The sequence below is a fragment of the Garra rufa genome, chromosome 4, assembly GCF_049309525.1.
Source record: "Garra rufa chromosome 4, GarRuf1.0, whole genome shotgun sequence".
NCBI lineage: Eukaryota > Metazoa > Chordata > Actinopteri > Cypriniformes > Cyprinidae > Garra > Garra rufa.
In genome coordinates, this window is record NC_133364.1 from 19,614,386 (window position 1) to 19,640,880 (window position 26,495).

The window sequence follows — 26,495 nt, forward strand, 5'->3', positions numbered from 1 at the left end:
TCAGATCTACAGCTGCAACCGCAACAGGTGACATCCGGTAGTCATGGAAACAGCACAGTGGCTTCCTAAAATCATGGACTCAAAGCTACTGGCCTTCATAAGGGAGAGAAGAAACAGAAAGAAAGACGACAGATAGACAGAAAGAAAGTGATCTACTGCAGATTGACTGCGGCGCCATCCGAACTGACCCACGGGGCAAAGAATCAGAGAGATCTCAGCAGAAGTGCTCAAGTCTTATCTCAGCACCGCAGAGAGTGCATCAAAAGCTCACGCAGGGTACAAAAGGCTGATTCGGGGTCAGCGGGAAGAAATCTATTCCTCAGCACAGCATCTGAACTCTTCCCACCTAATTAGATCGCTTGGGTTACTTGTCGTAATTCATAAAGACACATGTATGAGCAACTCTATGAGCAACACATGTATGAGCTTTGAGGTGAAAACAGTGGGGCAGAGTTCATGCCCTGAAAAAATAAATCCATCTGGTTCAATTTGATAGACTGACAGACCATGTACTCAACAAAATGTGCAGAGAACAGGTGCAAAAAGCTACCGAATAACCTGTGGCCCATTTCTAAGGGTTTAAAAGGATTTTGTGCAAAACAAAAATGTGACCATTTACATATTCCAAACTCCAAAAGAAGTATCATAAAAGGAGTCCAGGCTGCTCCAAATCACTATATTCCAATTCTTTCCCTCTTACTATATGTGACCCTGGACCACAAAACCAGTCATAAGGTTAAATTTTACAAAACTGAGATGTATACATCATATGGAAGCTCAATAAATAAGCTTTCTATTGATGTATGGTTTGTTAGGATAGGACAATATTTGGCCGAGATACATCTATTTGAAAACCTGGAATCTGAGGGTGCAAAAAAATCAAAATGCTGAGAAAATCACCTTTAAAGTTCTTCAAATTAGGTTCTTAACAATGCATATTACTAATCAAAAATTACATTTTGATATACTTATATTAGGAATTTTACAAAAAATCTTCATGGAACATGATCTTTACTTAATTTCCTAATGATTTTTGGCATAAAAGAAAAATCTATAATTTTGACCCATACAATGTATTTTTGGCTATTGCTACAAGTATACCCCAGCGACTTAAGACTGGTTTTGTGGTTCAGGGTCACATATATCTTTATAAAGACTACTGTATCGTATTTGATATGCAGATTTACTATAAGTAAGATTAAAACTTTGCTGAAAAACCATACATTGTTATTTTTATTTTAATAAAAAAATGTTTTTTGAGGAACGTTTGTTTATAAATCTCTCAATTAACATTGTATTGCATTGCATTACACAACAATAAAAAGCACACAAAACACAACAATAAAAAATAAAGATGTTTATAAACTACTATAAATAATGTAAATATCATCCTACTAAGACATATTATTAGAAGATTTAGAGTGACCGCTGATATTTAAATGCAATTTTATGTCTGCTATACTGTTAGAGATAAAGAACTCATTTATTTAAATTACAATCTATCAGAATGTCATTTAAAGTTTGGGGCATATAAATATCAGCAAATTACATATTTTTGCTCTGTTTGGGCCTCTGAAATATGGGGCCAAAATTAATGTTTTTTCCTCTGAATATGAGCTCTATTCTCCTATATCATACTATATGAGCCATAAAAGCCTGATATATCAAATATGATACCAAATTAAGATACAAATTTACAATTCTAAGAAAAAAAATGTTCATATCAAGAGTTCATATCTCGCAATTCTGACTTTAGAACTCACAATTAAGATTTTATATCACAAGAAAGTCAGAATTGCAGGTTTATATCGCACAATTGTGAGAAAAAAAGTCCATTTCAAGATACAAATTTGCAATTCTAAGGGAAAAAAGTCAGAAATGTGAATTTATATCTCGCAATTCTGACTTTAGAACTTGCGAATTTGGTTTAATATCTCACAATTCTGTGATTGTTATATCTTACCATTCTGAGAAAAAAAGTCAGAATTGCAAGTTCATATCCTGGAATTTTGAGAAAAAAGTCAGAATTTCAAGATTCAAATGTGCAATTCTGAGAAAAAAAAAAAGTCAGAATTTCAAGTTCATATCCTGCAATTGCAAAAGAAAAGTCAGAATTTTGAGATACAAATTTACAATTCTGAGAAAAACAGTCAGAAATGTGAGTTTATATCTCGCAATTCTGTCTTTAGAACTTGCGAATGTGGTTTATTCTCACAATTCTGCAATTTTTATATTACCTTTCCGAGAAAAAACGTCAGAATTGCAAGCTCATATCCTGCAATTTCAAGAAAAAAGTCAGAATTTCAAAATACAAATTCGCAATTCTGAAAAAAAAGTTTATATCTAGCAATTGTGACTTTAGAACTTGCAATTGCGATTTTATGTCTCACAGTTCTGAGAAAAAAAGTCAGAATTACGATTTTATATCTCACAATTCTGAGAAAAAATGTCAGAATTACGATTTTATATCTCACAATTCTGAGAAAAAAGTCAGAATTGCGGGTTTATATCCCGCAATTGTGAGAAGAAACTCAGAATTTCGAGATACAAATTCGCTATTCTGAAAACAAAAATTCCGAAATGTGAGCTTATATCTCACAATTCTGACTTTAGAACACTTCTGAGACAAAAAGTCAGAATTATCAGAGTTCAGAGTTCATATTCCCCAATTGCAAGAAGTGTCATAATTTCAAGATACAAATGTGCAATTTGGAGAAAAAAAGTCAGAAATGTGAGTTGACATCTCGCAATTGCGATTTTATATCTCACAATTCTGAGACAAAAAGTCAGATTTGCAAGTTTATTTTGGACAGTTGCGAGAAAAAAGTTAGAATTTCGAGAAAAAAGTCAGAAGAGTGAGTTTATAACAGTTTCTGACTTTAGAACTTGCAATTGCGATTTTATATCTCACAATTCTAAGACAAAAAATCTGAACTGCAAGTTTATATCCTGTAATTGCAAGAAAAAGTCAGAATTCTGAGAAACAAAGTAGCAATTCTGAGAAAAAAATCTGAAATGTGAGTTAAATGAGACTTCACGACTCGCAATTGCGAGTTTATATCTCACAATTTTAAGTAAAAAAGTCAAATTTGCGAGATGTAAACTCGCAATTGCAAGAAAAATGACAGAATTGTGAGATGAAAAAGTTGCAATTACCTTTTGTTATTTAGTGGCGGAAACAGGCTTCCATATTCAATAAGCAATTCCATTTAAATATTGTTTTATGTCAGGCTTTACAAGGTTAACTCTCATTTGTACTTGCACATTTCAAACTTGACACATCAAGAATGACCTTTCAGAACACAGAGCTCAAATCATATAGACCACTAGTCGTTTTGAAAGGTAAACGAAGACTGAATTTTGATTTCAGGTGACTAGACTGCTGGGGTGTAAGAGCAGCTTACAGGGGTCTTATCAGGACGATGGGCTTACACTGCTGTATTTCTGACTCACTAGTGCAAAGAACTCTTCCAGAACATGCAGTAAACAGCAGGGAGGAGAACATCAGCCGGAGTGAGTGATATAACAAGAGCTGCAGTGCATGCTGGGCTGACAGTGAAGAGCGAATCTAAAGCCCAACAGGGGTTAAATTAAAAAGAGTAGATATTCTTTAAAAAGTTGTGAATCTCCCCTCCCTCCATTAAACATTTCCATGGAGAAACATCGTTGGTTAAAAATATCATACGCTGCAATAAAGCTACACCACCTACCTCCTTCTTGAAAACCTCTGTCACGCTTGTTCTTACCTTTGCAGGACAGGTAAGAAGCAGCAAAACAGCCAGCATGACTTTCCAAGAGAAGGATCTTGTGAGGAATGAGGCTCCCACCTCTGAGGTCACACTCTCACACATTCATTTACATGTAGTTTTTCATTTTCAAAGATCTGATAGGACCCCTGTTGCACCACACAGCATTCCAGTGATGTTTCTGTGCACACACTCACACACACGCTCATCTGTGCACATACTCGATTACACTGTCATGTCTTGTCATGTCACAGCTTTTGAGAGAAACTGAAAGATAAGTATTCTGCACGTATGTATTTGTGAGTATGTATTCTATTTAGATATGAAATTCAAGATCAGGGTGGGGTTGTAGACGCAGGAGGAAGTAATGATGGAGAACAGTAGGAAAAAGAGCAGAATGGGCTGAGCCGCTCACACAAACACACACACACTTTGAGCTGATGGCTGTCTTTTCCAGTGGATTAAAGGCCACATGTTTAATTGCTTGTTAACAAATGTTTACTGCGCCGTATTGAACTGCACCCATTTCCTGCCAAAAATAGGGCCAGAGATCCTGCCAGACCTACAGCAGCTCGCACAGAGGAAAAAGAAAAAATGTATCTGTACCCGTGCTTTTTACATTTATTAAATAAATAATTACACAACTGTAATATTCTAATAGGGCAGAGAAAAATCTCCTTAGTGCTTGCTAAGGCAAACATCAATATTACTATCGCTCATGCTTAGGGTCTGCAGAGATACAGCAGTTATGTAATACAGAAAAGAAATATATGACCTTTCCAACTATTTTAAAGGGATAGTTCACCTAAAAATTTAAATTACCCAATGATTTACTTACTCTTAAGATATTCTATTGGATATGTGACTTTCTTCTTTCAGGCGAATACAATCAGAGTTATATTAAAAAATGTCCTGGCTCTTCCAGGTTTTATAATGGTAGTGAATAGCTGTTGAGATTTTGAAGCAAAATACAGTGCATCCATCCATCATAAAAAGTACTCCATATGGGAGGTTAATAAAGGCCTTCTGAAGTGATCTCACAATTCGCAGTTGTGAGATATATACTTTTTTCCTCTCAGACTTGGACTATATAGTTAATATCTCACAGTTCTGACTTTCAGAATTCACAATTGCGAATTTGTCATAATTCAGAGAGAAAAAAATTAAGAAATGTGAGTTAATATCTCACAGTTCTGACTTTCAGAATTTACAATTGCGAATTTGTCATAATTCTGAGAAAAAAGTCAGACGTGAGTTAATATCTCACAATTCTGACTTTCAGTAATGCAAGAAAAAAGTCAGAATTTCGAAATACAAATTCACAATTTTGAGAAATGTCAGAAATGTGAGTTTCTTGCAATTCTGACTTTAGAACTACCAATTGCAATATTATATCTCATAATTCTGAGAAAAAGTCATAACTGTAAATTTATATCCCACATTTCAAGAAAAGTCAGAATTTCGAAATACAAATTGACTTTAAAACTGACAATTGGGATTTTATATCTCACAATTCTGAGACAAAAAGTCAGAATTTCAAAATACAAATTCACAATTCTGAGAAAAGTCAGAAATTTGAGTTTATATTCTGCAATTTATTTATTTATGTAAATAAATTCTGTAGCTTCTGAAGGGCAGTACTAAATGTAAAAAAAAAAAAAGATATTTAGGGAAATTAAGAAAGATGTACACATTTTCATTCTGTTCAAAAGTTTACACCCCTGGCTCTTAATGCATCATTTTCCTCCTGGAGCATCAGTGAGTGTTTGAACCTTCTGTAATAGTTGCATATGAGTCCCTCAGTTGTCCTCAGTGTGAAAAGATGGATCTCAAAATGATACAGTCACAAAAATGCAAAAAAATAAAAATAATAATAATAATAATTATAATAATTTGTGGGACCTAAAGGATTTTTCTAAAGAACAGTGTACAGTTTAACTGTTCAGGAAAAACAAGGTACTCATGAACAACTATCACTAAACAACAACAACAACAACAACAAAAGCACAGCTGTGGATCATTCAGGAGACAACACAGTATTAAGAATCAAGTGTATGTAAACTTTTGAACAGGGTCATTTTTATAAATTCAACTATTATTTTCTCTTGTGGACTATAAGTAAACATCTTTTATGTGAAATATCTTATTCAGGTCAGTACTAAATAAAAAATAACATGCATTTTGTATGGTCCCTCTTATTTTAGTAAAATAATTAAAACTTTGCAGATTCTGCAAGGTGTGTGTAAACTTTTGACTTCAACTGTAACTCCAATTGTATTCATCTAAAAGAAGAAAGTCATATACAGATAGGATGGCTTGAGGGTGAGAAAATCATACCGCAAAAAGTCATAGCACTCCTTCTTGATGTACTGAAGTGTACTTACAATTTTAAGTTTGTTCATATCACTAACACAAGTATTCAAGTATGAGCAAAAGTAACAGTTATTCAAGACTTATCAAACATCTAAACTAAAGTATTCAGCATAAAATCCCAACAGCCAAAATAAGTTGTAGGGACATTAACATAAATTAGCACAAAATATGAACTTGTGTAGCCTACAGACAGTCATAAAGCAGGCGTGTATGAGCGTGTGAGCGCTACAGCAGCAAGGGGTAAGTTAGGTTATGTTTGCAGGCAAGGGTTCAGCATCATGTCTGGTACAATCTTGTTTCATTTTCTGTGGTTCGTCCTTGACTCACTCTCAGATATTAAAAGCCACAGAACAATATCAGACCTGTCAATCACCAAACATCTTAAAGGGCCTGCTGCCTGACGTCTACACATGGATTCAAATCAGTCCACCGTTAGTCTATGATCTGTCAGTCTCTCAGTTCTCATGGGCAGCACTGGCAAGATATACTATATATCCTTTGTTATACGGAATTGCTATATATCTTCCCTATATGCCCACAGGAATCATAAACAATTATGAAATATTGAATTCGCTGTAGCTCTCCCATTTGTCTCAAACTGCACATCTCCACGGCAACCAGCATCGACAAGTGCTGTGGGGTCTGCATGCTGTCAGAAGAGTGATGTTAGATTTGTGTTACATTACAAGATAGAACTGTTAAGATGATACATGTGTGTGTGTGTGTGTGTGTGTGTGTGTGTGTGTGTGTGTGTGTGTTTATACAGTTGTAATTGCACATATATTCATGTGTGTTTATGGGTGGACAATAAAAACATTAATTTTTATCTAACCACTCAACACGCAGGACTCTGATCTCTGATTCCCTGTGGGTGGCTGCACTACAGGGAACACACACACACACAGATCCTCTAATCAAACTCTCTTTAATGGAATGATGGTGTTTAATTATGCCACGGAGCCCCGTTAGCACACTGAGTCATAAAGACGAGTAGAGCGCACAATAACGCCTGCATGAGTGCTTGGGCACAGACCAAAACACTCCATTAATATACAGTGACCAGCATAAGTGGCCATCAGGTCAGTTTATAGATCTTGGACGTGTGAAGAACTCTACATGAGGCAGTACAGAAGAAGATAGAAGGACACTCAGAACGGTCCACCTTTCAATTAAGAGAAACAATCAACTAATACAGGCTTTAAATAAAATGTACTATGCTATTTTTGTCATCATTTATTGATGACTGGTGGAAAATTACCAACAGAGTGGGGTCTAAAAGTCTGAGTGTGCTCATATTAAAACAGGGAAAGTTAGGCACAGTTTAAGGTTTTAAAATAATAATAATTAAATGTTGACACAATACAGAACAAATATTTAAAGGGGTAGTTCACCCAAAATAAAAAATTACCCCATAGTTTACAGTACTTACCCTCAAGCCATCTTAGGTGTGTATGACTTTCTTCTTTCAGATGAATGCAGTTGGAGTTATATTAAAAACCGTTCTGGCTCTTCCAAGCTTTATAATGGCAGTGAATGGGTGTTGACATTTTGAAGGCCAAAAAACAGCATCAAACCATCATAAAAAGTACCCCACTTGGCTTCGGGAGGTTAATAAAGGCCTTCTGATGTGAATTTACGCATTTGTGTAGGAAAAATATGGATATAGCTTCTGCTAACTGTCATATGTGCATTCATGAGAGAGCAAAACAAAACACCGGTCTTGAATTAGAAGTACAAAATGAGGATTTGTAAAGAAAAATGTCGGAGAATTTCAATATAAGCCAAGAGAAGACTTTTTCCTTTGCTGTAAACAAAGCTTGGATCTCTGGAGACTAGCATATTCTCAACAGAGCTTATGCTACACCTACAAAATCTCAACACCCATTTATTGCCATTATAAAGCTCAGACAAACCAGGACATTTTTTTTTTTACTCTGATTGTATTAATTTGAAAGAAGAAAGTCATACACACCTAGGATTGCTTGAGGGTGAGTAAATCATGGGGTATTTTAATTTTTGGTGAACTATCCCTTTAACATTCTATACTATTTATAGCACCAATCAAATTTCCACTAATGCCCATTTAAAGGTCTTGGGTTGGTAAAAGTTTTGTTTTAAAAAAAAAAGTCTCTTATGCTTACCAAGGCTGCATGTATTTGATCAAAAAGTGAAAACATGTGAAAAGTGAAATATTAAATAAACAGTTTTATATTTGAATATACTTTATAATTCCGGTGAATGGAAAAGCTGAATTTTCAAGAGCCTTTACTCCAGTCTTCAGTCACATAAACCTTCAGAAATGAAGAAATGATGTTGAAAACAGTTGTGCTGCTTAACATTTTTGTGCAATCTCAGATACATTTTTTCAGGATTGTTTGACGAATATTAAGTTCAAAAGAAGAGCATTTATTTGACTTTTTTGTATCAATGTAAGTCTTTACTGACACTTCTGATAAATGTAATGCAAAATTAATCATTTAAAAAATGTATACTGTATGGTACGATAGTGTAATTTAATTGTAATCCATTACATTTTTTATCAAAGTTATCTGACATTATCAAGATTAATTTGTTTTAACACAGTTGAACTCTGAGATCTTGTCATATTTTAATACCATAAACTGAGCTAATGTGAGAAATGCTCAATGTGTCTGAATACATTTTGGTTTGACTGTATAAAATCAAACAATAATAACAAAAAACAAACACAATTATTAAATTGTAAGTTTAGCCAACAGTTTAAGAGATTTAATTAGTTCTCCATTCAAGTAGATAAGAACCGTGCTTTCTTGTCTAGAAATAGCTGCCCAAGGGCGTCAACAAGATGCCCACGGACTGGACTGATGCTGCCATTAAGTGATGTCAGAATGGCCGTATTTACTGGTTGAATGCACAAGAAAGCCACCACAATGTTTCAATTGCCAATGGGAAACCTAGTATTTTCTTTGAGCCCTTAAGTTCAGAGTTGGGTCAGTCATTTACAGAATCATCATGGAAGCTACTGTAATTGTTACTGTATCATAAGTTGGTAACTAGTTTACTTTAGTAGTTGAACATTCATTCAGTCTTTCCACAATCTGTCCTAAGCAAAAATGTCCAAAAATAAACTAAAAAGATAGTAGTTTAAACAATGCATTCTATCCATCTAATCGTAATTACAATTTCCAAAGTCGTAAGTAGAAGCTTGCAACAACAATCAAACACTAAAGTGACAGTTCACCCAAAAATGAAAAATTACCCCATGATTTACTCACCCTCAAGCTATCCTAGGTGTATATGACTTTCTTCTTTCAGACAAGGCAAGTCAGACAAGTCCTGGCTCTTCCAAGCTTTATAATGATAGTGAATGGGTGTTGAGATTTTGAAGCACAAGAAAGTGCTCTGGGGGTTAATAAAGGCCTTCTGAAGTGAATCAATGCATTTGTGTATAAAAAATATCCATATATAAACCGTAATCTCTAGTTTCCACTAACTGTCGTACACATTTATGAGAGCGTCACTCCAGCGGATGATGTAGGACCTTGGCATAGTGTAAGCTCCAGTGAGAATATGCTGGTCTTGCGAGAACCAAATTTTGTTTACATTAAACTCCTCTCAGCTTATAAATGCTCTGACATTCTTCACAAATCCTCATGTTGGGCTTCTCATTCTTGACCGGTGTTTTGTTTTAGTCTTTCTACTGCAATTCCACATTTGTCACCGCATTCACCTTCGTGAACACTTACGCCAGTTAGTGGATGCTAGAGATTATGGTTTATAAAGTTTTAAATATGGATATCTTTCCTACACAAAGACATTGATTCACTTCAGAAGGTCTTTATTAACTCCTTGGAGTCATGTGGAACACTTTTTATGATGGATGAATGTAATTTATTGGCTTCAAAATCTCAACAGCCATTCACTGCTATTATAATGCTTGAAAAGGCATTTTTAAAGATGTCCTAATATGCTCTTTTATAAAGTCTTTATTTTGTTTTGGGGGTGCATTGGAACATGCTCTCATGCTTTGTGGTTTGAAAAACACATTATTTTTCACATAAGCTTTATTTTACACAGCTTTCTCCCCAGGCTGGCACAAATGGCTCAATTTGTTGTGGGTTTGATGAAGGTCCGCCTATCGAAAAACGTACGAAATGTGTTGTGATTGGTTAGCAGACCCACTGGCGAACAGTTTTTAGTACTGCCACGCCCCTTCCCAAAGCAGCAATCTAGATTAAAGTGATTCTTAAGTTTTAAATATGGATATTTTTCTTACAAAAACACATCGGGTCGATAAAGGAGGCTTTTACTGAAATAAAATAAAGAAAAAATAAAATTAAGAAAATTAAACAAAAGTAAAGAAAATTAAACAAAAGTAAATGAAATGAAATAAAATAAATTAAATAAAATGAACAAAACAAATAAAAGAAATATTATTAAATTAAATTAAATTAAATTACTTGAATAAAAAAAATATATGAAGAAAATAAATAAAAGAAACAATATTAAATCAAATAAAATGAAATAAAATAAAATAAAATTCATTAAAAATGAAATAAAATAAAATAAATTAAAATAATTAAAATAATAAAATGAAGTGAACAAAACAAATAAAAGAAATAATATAAAATAAAAATGGGTATACATTGTAATATTTATTTCTACCATCAAAGATGAAATCACTGCTTAACTTGTCAATTGGGTGCGGATTAAGGATGCAGGTTACCAAAAAGAGAACAACTTGACTGTATCTCGCAACTGAAAGGCCTCCGCGTCTCGCAGTGCTGCAATCTCACTCATTTCTCTCCACAGTTACAAAACACCACATCAATAACGCTTGCACCAAGCGCAGCTGGATAAAAATACACCACCTTTGGTAACCCAAAGCGATGAGAACTTGTCTTCTCCACACTCTCATCTTGCCTCTGTCTATCTCTCCATCTCTCTTGCACCTACTGTAGGGAAATGACAGAACTTCATTTCATCACCTATGAAGGCACAGCATCAAAGAAACTACAATGCGCTCCTCACTCAACGCTAGTTGCCAAGGCAACAATACAATGGACCTTATAAAGCTAATAAATAGTGAGGAGGAGGAAGAAGAAGATGGGCTGAACGAAAGCATGAAAATGTGAGATCTATTCCTGGAGCTGCGGAGAGAGGACTTCAATGCCTTTACTCTGATTTCGACTCTGATCCGCAGCTTCAATCACAACAGCGCTTGGCATTCATATCTTGGTCTCTCAGAGGAGATGCTAACATGTGATTCCAGTGATGGCCCTTTTTTGTCTTCGTATGCCAGCAGAATTAAATAAAAGTACCGACGACAGAAACAAACTGCAAGATTTCAATGTGGATAACCCAAAAAACAGCTTCTGTTCCAGTGAATAAAGCAAAGAAACTCAGAACTTCACGCCACCAGATGAAACAAGCTCAAAAACCCCATGAAACCCCACCATTACAAAGACCTGCGACGGTGGGACACAGGACACGTTTATTAGGGCAAACCATCAGGGAGCTGCCATCAAAGAGAAGAGTGGAGGACCCCTTTATTTGAAAAGCCCCCTGTTAGACTGGAGAGTGACTGAGATGAAAAGGCCCTTTTCACAGTAGAGACCTGGCAAACAGAGATAGAAACTCCCCTGTAGAGCCAAAAGGGTTTTGTATGCTGGAGCAATATTTCCTTCGCTATCTATCACCGTTCGCCTTTCTTGAGAGATCGCTTGTCTTGTGCAGAGGGGAATGGCGTGTAATGTGGCCAGGGAGAGTCGTGTAACTCACAGGCCAAATGAGGCATTACAGGGTTGCCAGGTCCTCCTGTTACACATCCACATGTGGGGAGGTTTTTTGGGAAGCGACACAGATGAAGGTAATGACACCCGTTGGGATCTATACAAGTGAGTGAGTTTAATAAAGCGTGGAAAAGTTTGACAGCTTAGCCCGACAGCAAAATTCAAAATGAACTTTTTGCCACACCTGTCAATGGGGAGTGAATTTAACAGCCATAAATCTTTCATATCAGCCATGAAAAGCAGTGTGCAAAATAAAATAAAAAGAAATAAAATTAAATTAAACTAAAATAATAATTAATTAATCAAATTAAATGAAATTAAATAAAAAATACATAAAAATATCAAATCAAATCAAATAAAAAAAATACATAAAAGGAAATAAAACATTAAGTAAAATTAAATTAAATTAAATAAACTACATAAAAAATGTAAATAATATTTAAAAGTAAAAGTAAAAAAAAATAATAATAAAATGAGCTAAATTAATAAAAAATAATAATAAATTAAATAAAATAATAAAGAAAATTAAATTAAATTTAAAAAAAATTAAATGAAATAAATAAAATGAAATAAAATAAATGAAAAATTAAATAAAAAAAAATAAAAAAAATGAAATAAATTAAAATAAATGAAATAATATAAAGAAAATGAAATAAAGGTAAATTAAATTAAATAAAATGAAATATAAGAAATTAAATTTAAAAAATGAAATGAAATGAAATGAATAAAAATAATAAAATGAAATGAACAAAACAAATAAAAGAAATAATATTAAATTAAATTAAATAAAACAAAATTTAAAATTAAAACAAATTTAAATGAAATGAAATAAAATTAATTTAATTCAAAAATTAAATAAAGTAAAATAAATTAAAATAATTAAAATAATAAAATAAAATGGACAAAACAAACAAAAAAAATAAAATAAACAATATTAAACAAAATGAAATGAAATGAAATAAAATAACTAAAATAAAAATAAATTACTAAAATAAAATGAAATAAAAAATAATAAAATGAAATAAAAGAAAATAAATTACATTTATTTAAAAATGAAATGAAAACATAAATAAAAGAAATAATATGAAATAAAATAAAATTTAATTAAATTTAAAAGAAACTATATAAATAAAATAAAATAAAATAAAATGAAATGAAAAAATAAAACAAATGAAATAAAATGAAATAACAATATGAAATAAAATAAACATCATTTTGTTTTTCATATACATTTTTTAACAAGAGTTATTGGACATCTGGAGGACAAATTAGCCATTCTTGATAAACAACTAATAGAAAAAGTTGTTTTTTAGTAAAGTTTTACTGACAAACTCACAAATAACAGTTTTATTTACTCCCCAACTACGACTTTTACTAACAAGTGGTGTGTGTTAATTTTGGATCCTCCCTGACTGAACGAAAAAAGTAAAAAAGGTGAAAAACTTCACTTAACAAAGGTAAATATTGCAACATCCCCCACTGTTACCAACCGCATCTAAACTGAAAACAGCTAACTTGGCAAAAGTGAATAAGCAGTAACTCTTATAATTAGATTCTCTCTCCCTCCTCTCTACTTTCCCCCATTTTCTCCGAACACAAATGCGTCAGGGGATCAGGGTGCCAGACAAGCATGTGCGCAGCATTAGTACAAACCAACGGACTGCGAAGTACACCGGCGTCACCATGACTACCCCACCTCAGCACCAGGAATGACATCACCATGGAAACAGCATCAACTGCCCACTCGGCCAGCAGTGCCGTAGGTGGATGCTGAGGAAATGACAGGCAGGAAGTGGCGGCCTTGGCAGCGAACATGCCCGTGCCAAAACACTGACGTCTGCTGAGACGGTGCTTTGTGCAGAACCTCTCTCGGAGTGCAGTATTTTTACCAACAATTCAGAGCGAGGACACATGCTCTGACGCTGCTTTCATACAGTGCAGAGTAGCTGAGCGCCACTTTAAAATGCCGTTCAAGCCATTAAAAGGTGGTTTGATGAGTAATTTAGTCACACTTTTACAGTAGTGCCGCTCAAAGCAGCGGGAATCACTCTGTTGTTGGCACAAGCACTCGGAGCCAATCAAGAGTGAGGCCTCCTGCTGAAATTAACATGTCTGTATGAAAGACGTGACGGGGGTCGGGTTGTTTGTGATCTCATTGGCTGAAATGCTTATAGAAACAGCAATCTTGTGAACAGGAAGCCAATCTATCCCAAAGCTACTATTATTTGCTCACTCAGACACTTTTACACCTCCATATTCTTACTGCATGTCAGCAGGTTCCTCAAATGTTGTCTTTTTTATTTGTCGTAAGGGATTACAGTAAGGGAAAAAATAATTTGATCCCCTACTGATTTTGTCCGTTTGCCCACTGACAAAGAAATGAGCAGTCTATTATTTTAATTGTAGGTTTATTTGAACAGTGAGAGACAGCATAACAACAAAAAATCCAGAAAAACGCCTTTCAAAAAGGTTATTAATTGATTTGCATGAATTTGTGAAATACTCGGTGGCAAAACCCTTTTTGCCAACCACAAAGGTCAGATGTTTCTTATAGTTGGCCAGTAGGTTTGCACACATCTCAGGAGGGATTTTGTCCCACTGCTCTTTGCAGAACCTCTCCAAGTCATTAATGTTTTGAGGCTGACATTTGGCAACTCAAACCTTCAGCTCCCTCTACAGATTTTCTGTGGGATTAAACAGATCGTTTACCCACAAATATGATGTTTATCTGCTTACCTCCAGGGCATCCAAGATGTAGGTGACTTTGTTTCTTCAGTAGAACACAAACAAAGTTTTTAAACTCAAACCGTTGCAGTGTGTCAGTCATATAATGGCAGTCAATGGGCTCCATGGCTTTGAGAGTCATAAAAAAAAATACACAGACAAAACCAAATTAAACCCTGCGGCTCGTGACGATACATTGAGGTCTTAATTAATACTGAATTACTTGTGCTTATCCTCATTGCTGCAACCGATTAAAAACTAAAAGATTACGTTTGCTTGTGCAAACTCATCCGGGAGTGTCGACTTTTCACCGACTTCCAACTTTTGAGCCTGATCGACTGACGTTATGATTGTTGTAAATGCACTCAGGACAGTTGGACATCGCGGTGGATCAGAGGTAAAAAATTATATAAGTACTGCTCAGTTTCTTGCACAGACCGACTGCTTCGTGTGTTAAGACCTCAATGTATCGTCACGAGCCGCATTGGTTTAATTTGGTTTTGTCTGTGTATGTTTTTTTGACTCTCAAAGCCATGGGTCCCATTGACTGCCATTATATGACTGACAGACTGCAACGAGTTAAAAATCTTTGTTTGTGTTTTTCTGAAGGAAACAAAGTCACCTACATCTTGGATGCCCTGGGGATAAGCAGATAAACATCAAATTTTCGGGTTTTTGGGTGAACTACCCCTTCAAGGTCTGAAGACTTGCTAGGCCACTCTATAACCTTAATGTGCTTCTTGAGCCACTCCTTTGCCCTGGCCTTGTGTTTTGGGTCATTGTCATGCTGGAATACCCATTCACAACCCATTTTCATGGCCCTGTCCATTGTCCCGTTGATGTGGTGCAGTTGTCCTGTCCCCTTAGCAGAACCCCTCCCCCCCAAAGCATAATGTTACCAAGTTCATGTTTGACGGTGGGGTCATAGGCAGCAGTCCTCCTCCTCTAAACACGGTGAGTTGAGTTGATGCCAAAGAGCTCGATTTTGGTCTCATCTGACCACAACCCAGTTCTTCTCTGAATCATTCAGATGTTCATTGGCAAACTTCAGACGGGCCTGTACATGTGCTTTCTTGAGCAGGAGGACCTTACGGGCGCTGCAGGTTTTAGTCCTTCACGGCGTAGTGTGTTACCAATTGTTTTCTTTGTAACTATGGTCCCAGCTGCCTTGAGATCATTGACAAGATCCTTCTGTGTAGCTCTGGGCTGATGCCTCACTGTTCTCATGATCATTGAAACTCCACAAGGTGAGATCTTGCAGCCCCAGACCAAAGGAGATTGTGTTATTTTGTGTTTCTTCCATTTGCGAATAATCGCACCAACTGTTGTCACCTTCTCACCAAGCTGCTTGGCGATGGTCTTGTAGCCCATTCCAGCCTTGTGTAGGTCTACAATCTTGTCCCTGACATCCTTGGACAGCTCTTTGGTCTTGGCTATGGTGGGGAGTTTGGAATCTGATTGATTGATTGCTTCTGTGGACAGGTGTCTTATACAGGTAACGAACTGAGATTAGGAGCACTCCCTTAAAGAGAGTGCTCCTAATCTCCGCTCGTTACCTGTATAAAAGACACCTGGGAGCCAGAAATCTTGCTGATTGATAGGGGATCAAGTACTTATTTTGCTCATTAAAATGCAAATCAATTTATAACTTTTTTGAAATGCGTTTTTCAGTTTTTCTTGTTGTTGTTATTCTGTTTCTCACTGTTAAAATCAATCTACCATTAAAATTATAGACTGATCATTTCTTTGTCAGTGGGCAAACTTACTGGGCTGTATGTTTGATAATCTTGTTATGTTGATCAACAAGAGGACATTAAATGCTGAAGGAAGGGCATGCGTACCTGTAAGGCCGTAGTCTTCGGCGGATCCGATTGAGCAGTTGGCGGGGCTGATAGGGGGGCTGGCAGGTGGGCTAGTGCTGAAACTGGCGTAGCCGAGTGATGAACTGACCTCCGAAGGATCGCCACTGTGATTCTGCAGAGGTTTCTGGACGTCCTGGGAGGAGGATAGTGAGGTCCTTTGCTTTGGCTGTGACAGGAAAGAGTGTAATGTTAGCATCAGTCATTTCAGCCAAGATAATACAGTCTCTTTTGCAACAGACCGTTGAGTAATTCTATCTGAAGTGCAATGTAGAATTTACACTTGAATAAAGTGAGGAAATTGAAGGCCTTTTGTGAGGCACCGTAGCCCACGTGGAAAGCGATGATGTGCAACATAACCAATTACTGGATGCTGGAGTCACTAGAAAAGACTGGTATCACATTTCTGGACTGTGAAAATGAACGACAACGCATGTGCAGAAAATTAAGAGGAGCAGACTGAGGGTGGTCATGTTTCACTGAACAATGTTCATGTTCAAGATGTTCACCTGAATTTTAAGCTCGTTTTTACACAAAAATAAACTGGAAACCCATTTCTGACTTAGGTAGGTAGGTGTGATAAAGTTTGGAACAATGCCGTTCAAAAGTTTGGGATCAGCAACATTTTTAATGTTTTTTAAAAAACGTTTCTTATGCTTATCAAGGCTGTTTATTTGATTAAAAATACAGGGAAACAAAATAATATTGTGAAATATTATTACAATGCAAAATAATGTTTTTCTATTTTATTATACATTAAAATCAAATTTATTCTTGTGGTCAAACCTGCATTTTCAGCATCATTACTCCAGTCTTCAGTGTCACATGACCCCTCAGAAATCATTTTAATATGCTGATTTATTAGCAATGTTGGAACCTGTGATACTTTTTTTTTCAGGATTCTTTGATGAATAAAACATTAAAAAGAATAGCAAGCGATAGCAAAAACTTACATTGTGAGAAAACAGTTCTATTTTGAATAAATGCTGTAATGACTAATGAAAATTCAGCTTTGCATCACAGGAACAAATTATATTTTTAAAGTATATTAAAATAGAACACTGTTATTTTACATTGTAATAACATTTAGCAATATTACAGTTTCTTTATGAATTTTAATCAAATAAGTGCAGCCTTGATGAGCATAAAAGACTTCTTTAAAAACATTTCAACTGATCCCAAACTTTTGAAAGGCAGTGTATATAAATTCACACTTTTTAAAGTCAGAGATTTAAAGTCACATTGTGATATGAGATATGATATTGAGGACCACTGAGGGACTCATATGCAACTATTACAGAAGGTTCAAACATTCACTGATCCTCCAGAAGGAAAAACGATGCATTAAGAGCCAGGGGTGTAAACTTCTGAACAGAATGAAGATGTGTACATTTTTCTTATTCATGTTTCCCAGAAGACAAAATAAGTTAAATTTACCCTGATCTACAAATTAATTCTTAATGCATTGTGTTTCCTTCTAAAATTTAAAACTGCAAAGTATAAAGTCAAATTGTGAGATATGAATTCACAATTACAAAAAATAGTTGCCATTGTGAGAGAGAGTCACAATTATGTGAAATAGTCACAATTGTGAGTCATAATTATATGAAACTGTGAAAAATAGGCAAATATGAGATGTGAGATATAAACAATTAATTAATTATTACTTAAGTAATTAAGTAAAAGTTGCAAGTTATAAAGTCCGATTTTTATTTATTTGCCAAAAATATTTTTGCATATATGACTTGAAAATCAACGTAACACCATTTTTTGCCCATGAAACCCATGCAAAATTACAGCAACGATGCAAAAATTAGGTGCATTTGTTGTCATGCTGGATGCCCTGCATAGCAGATTCCTGGCCCAAATCAATAGATCCCACCCACAAGTTTGCATGACATTCTGATGCTTCTGATGCTAACAATCTCTGCAAAGACATCCCCGACAAAAGCACTACGCAATAGAGTGTGTCTGCGGGAGAGAAGAAAGTTGCCTGCAAGTAGGTGGTGGAATGGATGTGCGATACATATTGCTCAGTGAGAGGGAGAGACAGAGCGAGACAGGGAGAGAAAACAACAAAAAGAGATGACTATGTGCAGAGTCAAGCAGTTGTATAACCACAGGAAGCCTTACATAAGCATCATCTTCACTTCCTGTTGCATCACAGGTGTCCAAAATGCCAAATTAATTAATTTGCATGAGAAAAATGTCTCTGATTTAGTTGACTTAATTTCACACATGCGCTCTTGGCAGAAACCTGGCACCACTTGAAAACACAAATGGAAAAATACTGAAATGAGGAAAATCTGAGGGAAATTGAAAAAGACGGTTTTGGAGAAAGAGCAAAAGAAATTGAAGTAAAAACTGTGGTCTATTCCATAAACAAAAATCAACTTTCATATGTAATAAATCAGTTTAAATCAAAAGCTCTTTATCATACAAGCTTCATCCACTCTTAAATCAAGTTTCTTTCATCTGTCTGTACCTAAAAATGCACAATATGACTGTTGCTTACCTCTGACAGCCTCCGGCCAATTTATTACTCATCACCTCTCTGACAGCTGTTTCTTTCGACAATACAATTCTCAAAGATGTTTTTGTGTCTCATAAGCTTACTCAGACTAGCTCAGCATTGAAAAATTAATCTTTATTCTTCCTTTATTCTTACCTCTCTGTGTGCTTAAATATTTAGATATGGAAAAAAGCTTTTTGGGAGGACATGTCCTGTGTGTTAATATACAAAATAAATATTAGACAATATATAGTCCAAGTTTCTTGAAGTGTCCCTATTATGCCATTTCAAATTTTGCCTGTCATGCAGTCCGCAAAGTTGTAAAGCCGAAAACGCACGATAAATAAAGTAAACCGTCTCTCAAAAAAAGAATTGACTCTAAACAGCCTGAATGAGTCTTTAATTCGAATCCCACTTCCGTGACGGCCACAATGCGCGCATATGTTTTACGTTGGCTGGCCACGAACAACTTGAACTGCAAAACACGTAATTTTACTGATGACTGCTTCTCTAATCTCAGTTGCAGAGTTCAATGCGGATTCACAAAATGCTTGTTCTTGAAAGATGCCACAGAACTCAGTTTATTTGATCCAGATGGCTCCACTTAATCACAACCTGTAAGTATGATAAATAATAGTTTATATTTTATATTGAGCATTCAAAATACAGAATTATGACAATGGGTGAACCGTTTCTGACATGCTGTACGTGGTAGACCAATCACAACAGACTGGGCCTTCTGACCAATCAGAGCAGAGTAGGTTCAGAGAAAGGAGAGGTTAAGAGAGACTGAATTTTTGCACTGCTTCAAACAAGTTGTTTTAAGAATAGTTGGAAAATTAGGTGATATTAAACGCATATTTTGAAAAAAAGAAAGCGGTTTTAATCTTGCATGCATGTAAACCTATTGTAAACCTATTGTAGGAGACTCTCAAAACATATTATGAACCTTTAAAATGGCATAATGAGGCACTTTAACATACTTTTATACTTCATTTGTGACCCTTGTAGCAATAGCCAAAAATACATTGTATGGGTCTAAATGATCGTTTTTACTTTTATGCCAAAAATGATTAGGATATCAAGTAAAGATCATGTTCCATGAAGATGTTTTGTAAATTTACTAACACAAATATATGAAAACTTTTTGATTAGTAATTTGCTAATCAAACAAAAATTATATACAACTGACAACTGTACAACTGTAAAGGCGATTTTCTCAATATTTAGATTTTTTTGCACCCTCAGATTCCAGATTTTAAATAGCTGTATCTCTGCCAAATATTGTCCTATCCTAACAAACCATACATCAATTGAAAACATTTAAATTGAAAACATTTTTTATTTTATATATATATATATATATATATATATATATATATATATATATATACACACACACACACACACACACACACACACATTTTTTTTTAAAAGGTGACCCTTATGACTCTTTTTGTGATCCAGGGTCACATTTTGATTCTGTTCTCTCTCTGCTTGTTTCCAACTATTTTCTGTATTTATGTTGTATTTTGCTTTCTTTGTTTAAATCCTTTGTTTGTATTTTCTCATTTTATGCAGAGTGACCTTGATTTTTGCTAATATTATTGCAGCATACTGTTGGCTGGTTGGTGTTTTAATGCCATGCCAGCTTCTGACTGTTTTCATGTTGAAATAATACAACATGTCAAATTTAAAACCTTTATCAGTTTGCTTTAGATAAAAAACTCTATAATAAATTCAAGGTTCAATGGATTAAAAATTGATTTAAGAGTAATGTAATTTCCTTAGAGAGCTTAAACCAGCACAGTTTAATAAATGTGTTACATTGGTGGATCTTCATTTGATATGAAGAAAATATTGATGCTATTATTATACAAACTAGATATTTCACTTGTTTTTGATTTCATGTAGGACTTCCACTAACGATTATTTTGGTAATTGAGTAATCGGTCGATTATTCTTACGATTAATCGAGTAATCTGGTTTTGTTTTTTTGTGGTAATAAAAATAGACCGAAGTACCCAAATATCCCTGTTAAAATTACTCAAAATACATATGTGACCCTGGACCACAAAACCAAATTTTTCAGTCTTAATTAGCATGGGTATATTTGTATCAATAGCCAAAATACATTGTATGCGTCAAAATTATACATTTTTTTTAATGCAAAAAAATCATTAGGATGTTAAGTATAGATCATGTTCCATGAAGATATTTTGTAAATTTCCTACCAAAAATATCAAAACTTAATTTTTGATTTGTAATATGCTAATGGGCTCTAGGATCGCAGGGCACTGCTAATGAACCTGTTACTTACACACACACACACACACACACACACACACACACACACACACACACACACACTTGCAGTCTCTCACCATGAACTCCTAATGAGTCTGTCATGCCTGACTGTGGTTAAATTAAAAAACAAAACATGCCTGTTCATCAAACACACCCACTGTCTCCTCTAATAATGTTGTACAGCAGTCTCACACATACACACACGCTGTCACAGACTCCCCGAGGTTAAGATCAGAGAGGAAGAACAGGATGCACACCTGCTTCACTTACATTCACGTGCACATGTGTGGCTGCGCGTTAGCTCACTAATACTACCTTGATTACGCTGGCCCATTATTCGGAGAGCAAGCACAGAGTGAGAAATTGTGCGCTAATTTATGGATGGTAATTATGATAATTATTCAGTGGGCTCTAGGATCGCAGGGCAATAAATGCCACTAACGCGACTGTTTCACCTCCCAGTGGGGCATTCAGCACATTCAGGAATGCAGTACTGTCAATGCATATGCAGATCACATTCAGCTCAAATCTCAGAGCGAGAATTTATAATTACGGAGAATCATTCAGCGCTGATTTTATATGCTCATCTGGTTTGGGAAATACAATCACATTGAGTGACACAGACTGTTGATCTAGGAGGATCTCAGGGTGAATCTCATGACACTTGTCAAAAACGTGTTCAAATCAAATTCTCATTACCATTATGCGTAACCATTCTATATATATTATATATATTTTTTGATCGGAAATGACACAGGCTTCTCCCAAAAGTTAATAAGACGACGTACAAGAGGCATCATTTTGGAAAAAAATATTACTCATCTTTTATTTACATTTGAATAAAAAATGGCATGTCCAAAATTATTCATACCCCTCTCAATAATCAATAGAAAAGACTTTTTTTTTTGGCTATTACAGCAATCAAATGCTTCCTATAATGGCTGAGCAGCTTTTTGCATGTCTCCACTGGTATTTTTGCCCATTCATCTTTAGCGATGAGCTCCAACTTTTTCAGGTCGGAGGGTCTCCTTGCCATCACCCTGATCTTTAGCTCCCTCCACAGATTCTTAGTTGGATTTAAGTCAGGACTCTGGCTGGGCCACTGCAAAACGTTAATGTTTTGTCTGCTAACCATTTCTTCACCACTTTTGCTGTGTGTTTTGAGTCGTTGTTGTGCTGAAATGTCCACTGGTGCCCAAGGCCAAGTTTCTCTGCAGACTGCCTGATGTTGTTGTTGAGAATTTTGATGTATTGCTCCTTTTTCATGATGCTGTTTACTGTGATTAGGTTCCCTGGTCCACCGGCTGAAAAACACCCCCAAAACATTAGGTTCTCACCACCATGTTTGACAGTGGGGATGGTGTTCTTAGGGTTGAAGGCTTCTCCTTTTTTACGCCAAATGAAGGTTACATCATTGTGGCCAAACAATTCAATTTTTGTTTCATCTGACCATAAAACAGAAGACCAGAAGTCTTCTTCTTTGTCCAGATGAGCATTTGCAAAGGCCAAGCGGACATTTGTGTGCCTTATCTGGAGAAGTGGTGTCCTCCTTGTTCTGCGTCCATGGAACCCAGCGGTGTGCAGCGTCCGTTGGAATATCTGCCTTGAGATGTTGCCAACAGCAGAGCCCAGATTCATCAGGATGGCCTTGGTGGTGATCCTTGGATTTTTTTTTACCTCTCTCACTATCCTCCTGGCCAACACAGGTGTCACTTTGGCTTCCGACCATGTCCTCTGAGACTTTTCACAATGCGGAACGTCTTGTATTTTTGCACTGTAGCCACTGGAACTTCAAAACATTTAGATATGGTCTTATAGCCCTTCCCTGACTTGTGAGCAGCCACAATGCGCAGCCACAAACGAACAGCAGAGAGCTTCTGTTTTTCAGCTGTTGAGTTGATTAAAACAGCTGTTCCCAATGAATCAGGGTAATTAGGATGCTTTAGAACAGCTTGGACTATTTGGAATGGTATAGAACTTTGGATTTTCCCATAGACTGTGACAGTTTGCAAAGGGTATGAATAATTTTGGACATGCCACTTTTTGTTCAAATGTAAATAAAAGCTGAGAAATATTTTTTTTCCACAATGATGCCTCTTGTACATCGTCTTATTATCTTTTGGTTAAAAAAAAAAACTTGCTGGTTGAATAAAAGTAACTTTAAGTCAGAATTTGCCAGAGGTATGAATAATTTCAGGCTTGACTGTATACACACACACACACACACACACACACACACACAAACACAGCCATTCAAAAGTTTGGGATCAGTACAAAGTTTTTTTTTAAAGTCCCATATGCACATCAAGGCTGCATTTATCTGATCAAAAATACAGAAAAGAAAACAATAATATCGTGAAATATTATTGCAATTTAAAATAGCAGTTTTCTATTTTAATATACTTTAAAATACAATATATTCCTGTGATGCAAAGCTACATTTTCAGCATCATTACGCTAGTCTTTAATGTTACAATGTCTTTCAGAAATCATTCTAAAATACTGATTTATTATCAATGTTAATATTTGTTTTTGAAACCTGTCACACTTTTTTCAGGATTCTTTGATGAATAAAACATTAAAAAGAACAGCAATTTTTTTTAAATAAAATTATTTTGTAAGGATATACACTTCAATTCAAAAGTTTAAGGTCAGTGAATGTTTCTTTCTTTTTATGAAAGGAATTAAAACTTTTATTCAGCAAGAATGTGTTAAACTGATAAAAAGTGATAGTAATGAATCATTATTAGAAAAGGATTCTATTTGGAATAAATTCTGTCAAACTTTTTATTCATCATCCTGAAAAAAGTATCACAGGATCCACAAAAATATTAAACAGCTCAACTGTTTCCAACATTGATAACACATTAGCATATAAGAGGGATTTCTGAAGGATCATGTGACATTGAAGACTGGACTAATGATGACGAAAATTCAGCTTTTAAACACAGAAATAAATTATATTTTAAATTATATTGAGATAGAAAACAGTTATTTTAAATTGCAATAATATTTTACAATATTACTGTTTTTTTCTGTATTTTGATTAAATAAATGCAATTTCGATGAGCATAAGTGACTTCTTTAAAAAAAAAAAAAAACATAAAATAATTTACCGATCCCAAACTTTTAAACAGCAGTGTTTTACACTACAATATTTAATAAATATCCTGACAGTAAATTATATTATTAATACCTTTTTTTTTTTTTTTTTTTTATAAATCATTATGCCTAGACACAGTGTTTCCACTACAGTTCATTTTTATTGAGGCTTTTTCATATTACAGTAATGCAGTGGTTCTCATTCAGGGGTCCTCAACAATCTTGTCAAAATATATTAAAGAAAATCGAATCTAATTAAAATCAATGAACACATAGAATCAGAATCTTGGATATTCTAGAATCACAAAATGTATCATGAAAAAGAAAGAAAGAAAGAAAGAAAGAAAGAAAGAAAGAAAGAAAGAAAGAAAGAATAATAATACTTATTATTATTCTTTAAAACAATGGGGACTTAGTAAAAAAAAAGTTAAGAAGAGCTTTTTTATTTATTTTTTTATTTTAGAAATGATGTGTAAAGAAATAATAAAATAAAATAAAATAATAGTAATAAAAAAGAAAAACTATTACTATATCATTTTTGGCCTAAAAGTTGATCAAAACAAGGTTTGCAAAGCTGCAAAATATTAAAGACACTCCCTTAGTCATATTTCATGAGCTCTTAAATAGTATAGCTTTGTTTCCATCACCCTGTGTTTTAACATAATGCATTTGAAACAAGTGACGGAAATGGCAAATTTCAGAAAAAATAAATCCCTTAATCCGCAAAAAGTCAAAAATAGTTTTTTTAAATTAATAAATTCCTCTATGCGCATCAAAAAAAAAGTCATGTGAAAGGATAACTTAAATCACCAGCGGACCGATCTCATTGAAACTGCATCTGAAATGTTGTTATGGTCATTCTAAAAAAGGCCCAAGTAAAGTCTGTCGTCAAAGTATTTCTCTATAATTGCCTACTAGAACTGTCTTACACAACTGCGTTCCCAAACAGCAGGCATTATTGCGTTTCATCTGCTCGCTCTGAGGCACAACTAATTTATTATATATGAAAATTATTATATTCAGTGGCTTCTCTTACATTTCTTAGTCATATTTAGTGCCAGTTTATCAGGAAGTGATGATTTTGTTCTCTTTGACTTGTTATGCGGTGATTTATACACAAACATTTATGTAATAGTTCAATTTTGCACAACTTTGGATGAACACATAGCCTTGTATTAAGATTTGTTTCGGGTGATCCAATAACAAACATTCACTTTTATAGAGGTAAAGTCACAACACTAGCTGATCCACAGAGGGTGTGGATGTGAATTTTAAAGTGAGCCAATAATTCACATGAAAACGTAGCCTGTTTTCAAGGCTGGTAGTAATACTGAGTGCCGTAAGCAGTTTATTCATCCAGATAAAGATACAGATTGAGGTGTTGAACAACCTTGATGCGTAGAGCAACACTTCTATCAACATTCCTCTTGCTCGCCCCGCGTCTCACACATAAACACACACACTTTCACTCACTTCAATACAACTGCCGTCTCCATGACAACGGAGGCAAAGCTGCAAGAACAGGAGCACCGCAATAACAACAACATTACCAAATATAGAGTTCCTGTTGCTAAAAAAAGGCAACAGGAACACACTCAGCAAAGAGAGAGGGGCTGCCGTTCATTACAAAATGAGACGCCTCAAAGCACAAAACAAACCGACTGCAGGGTATTACAACACATTTATCCTTAAATGATCCTTCATGCTGCTCTTTTTCAAACAACATACAGTTGAGGTCAAATGTTTACCTTGCAGAATCTGCAAAATGTTAATTAATGTACCAAAATAAGAGAGATAATACAAAATGTATGTCTTTTTTATTTAGTACTAACCTGAATAAGATATTTCACATAAAAGATGTTTACATACAGTAAAAATAATAGCTGAATTTATGAAAATGACCCTGTTCAAAAGTTTACATACATTTAATTCTTAATACTGTGTTGTTACCTGAATGATCAACAGCTGTGTTTTTTTATTTTTTTATTTAGCGATAGAGGATGTGGTGCTGGTCCTTCAAGAGTCACTCTCAACTGATTTGTCTATAAAGCCTATAAAAAAACAGTCTCCATGTATTTCACAACACTTCAGAATGTTGTTC

General features: G+C 34.9%; 1 protein-coding gene across 4 annotated transcripts in view; it reads right to left on the bottom strand.

The window, feature by feature from the left end:
- Positions 1-26,495, bottom strand: part of anks1b (ankyrin repeat and sterile alpha motif domain containing 1B) — a 258,420-nt gene that overhangs the window by 90,595 nt on the left and 141,330 nt on the right. For all 4 annotated transcript variants that reach the window (XM_073838818.1, XM_073838817.1, XM_073838816.1 and 1 more), the window contains one exon: positions 16,456-16,642. In XM_073838818.1, coding sequence (XP_073694919.1) covers positions 16,456-16,642 — 187 coding nt within the window. The remainder of the gene's footprint in view (positions 1-16,455; positions 16,643-26,495) is intronic.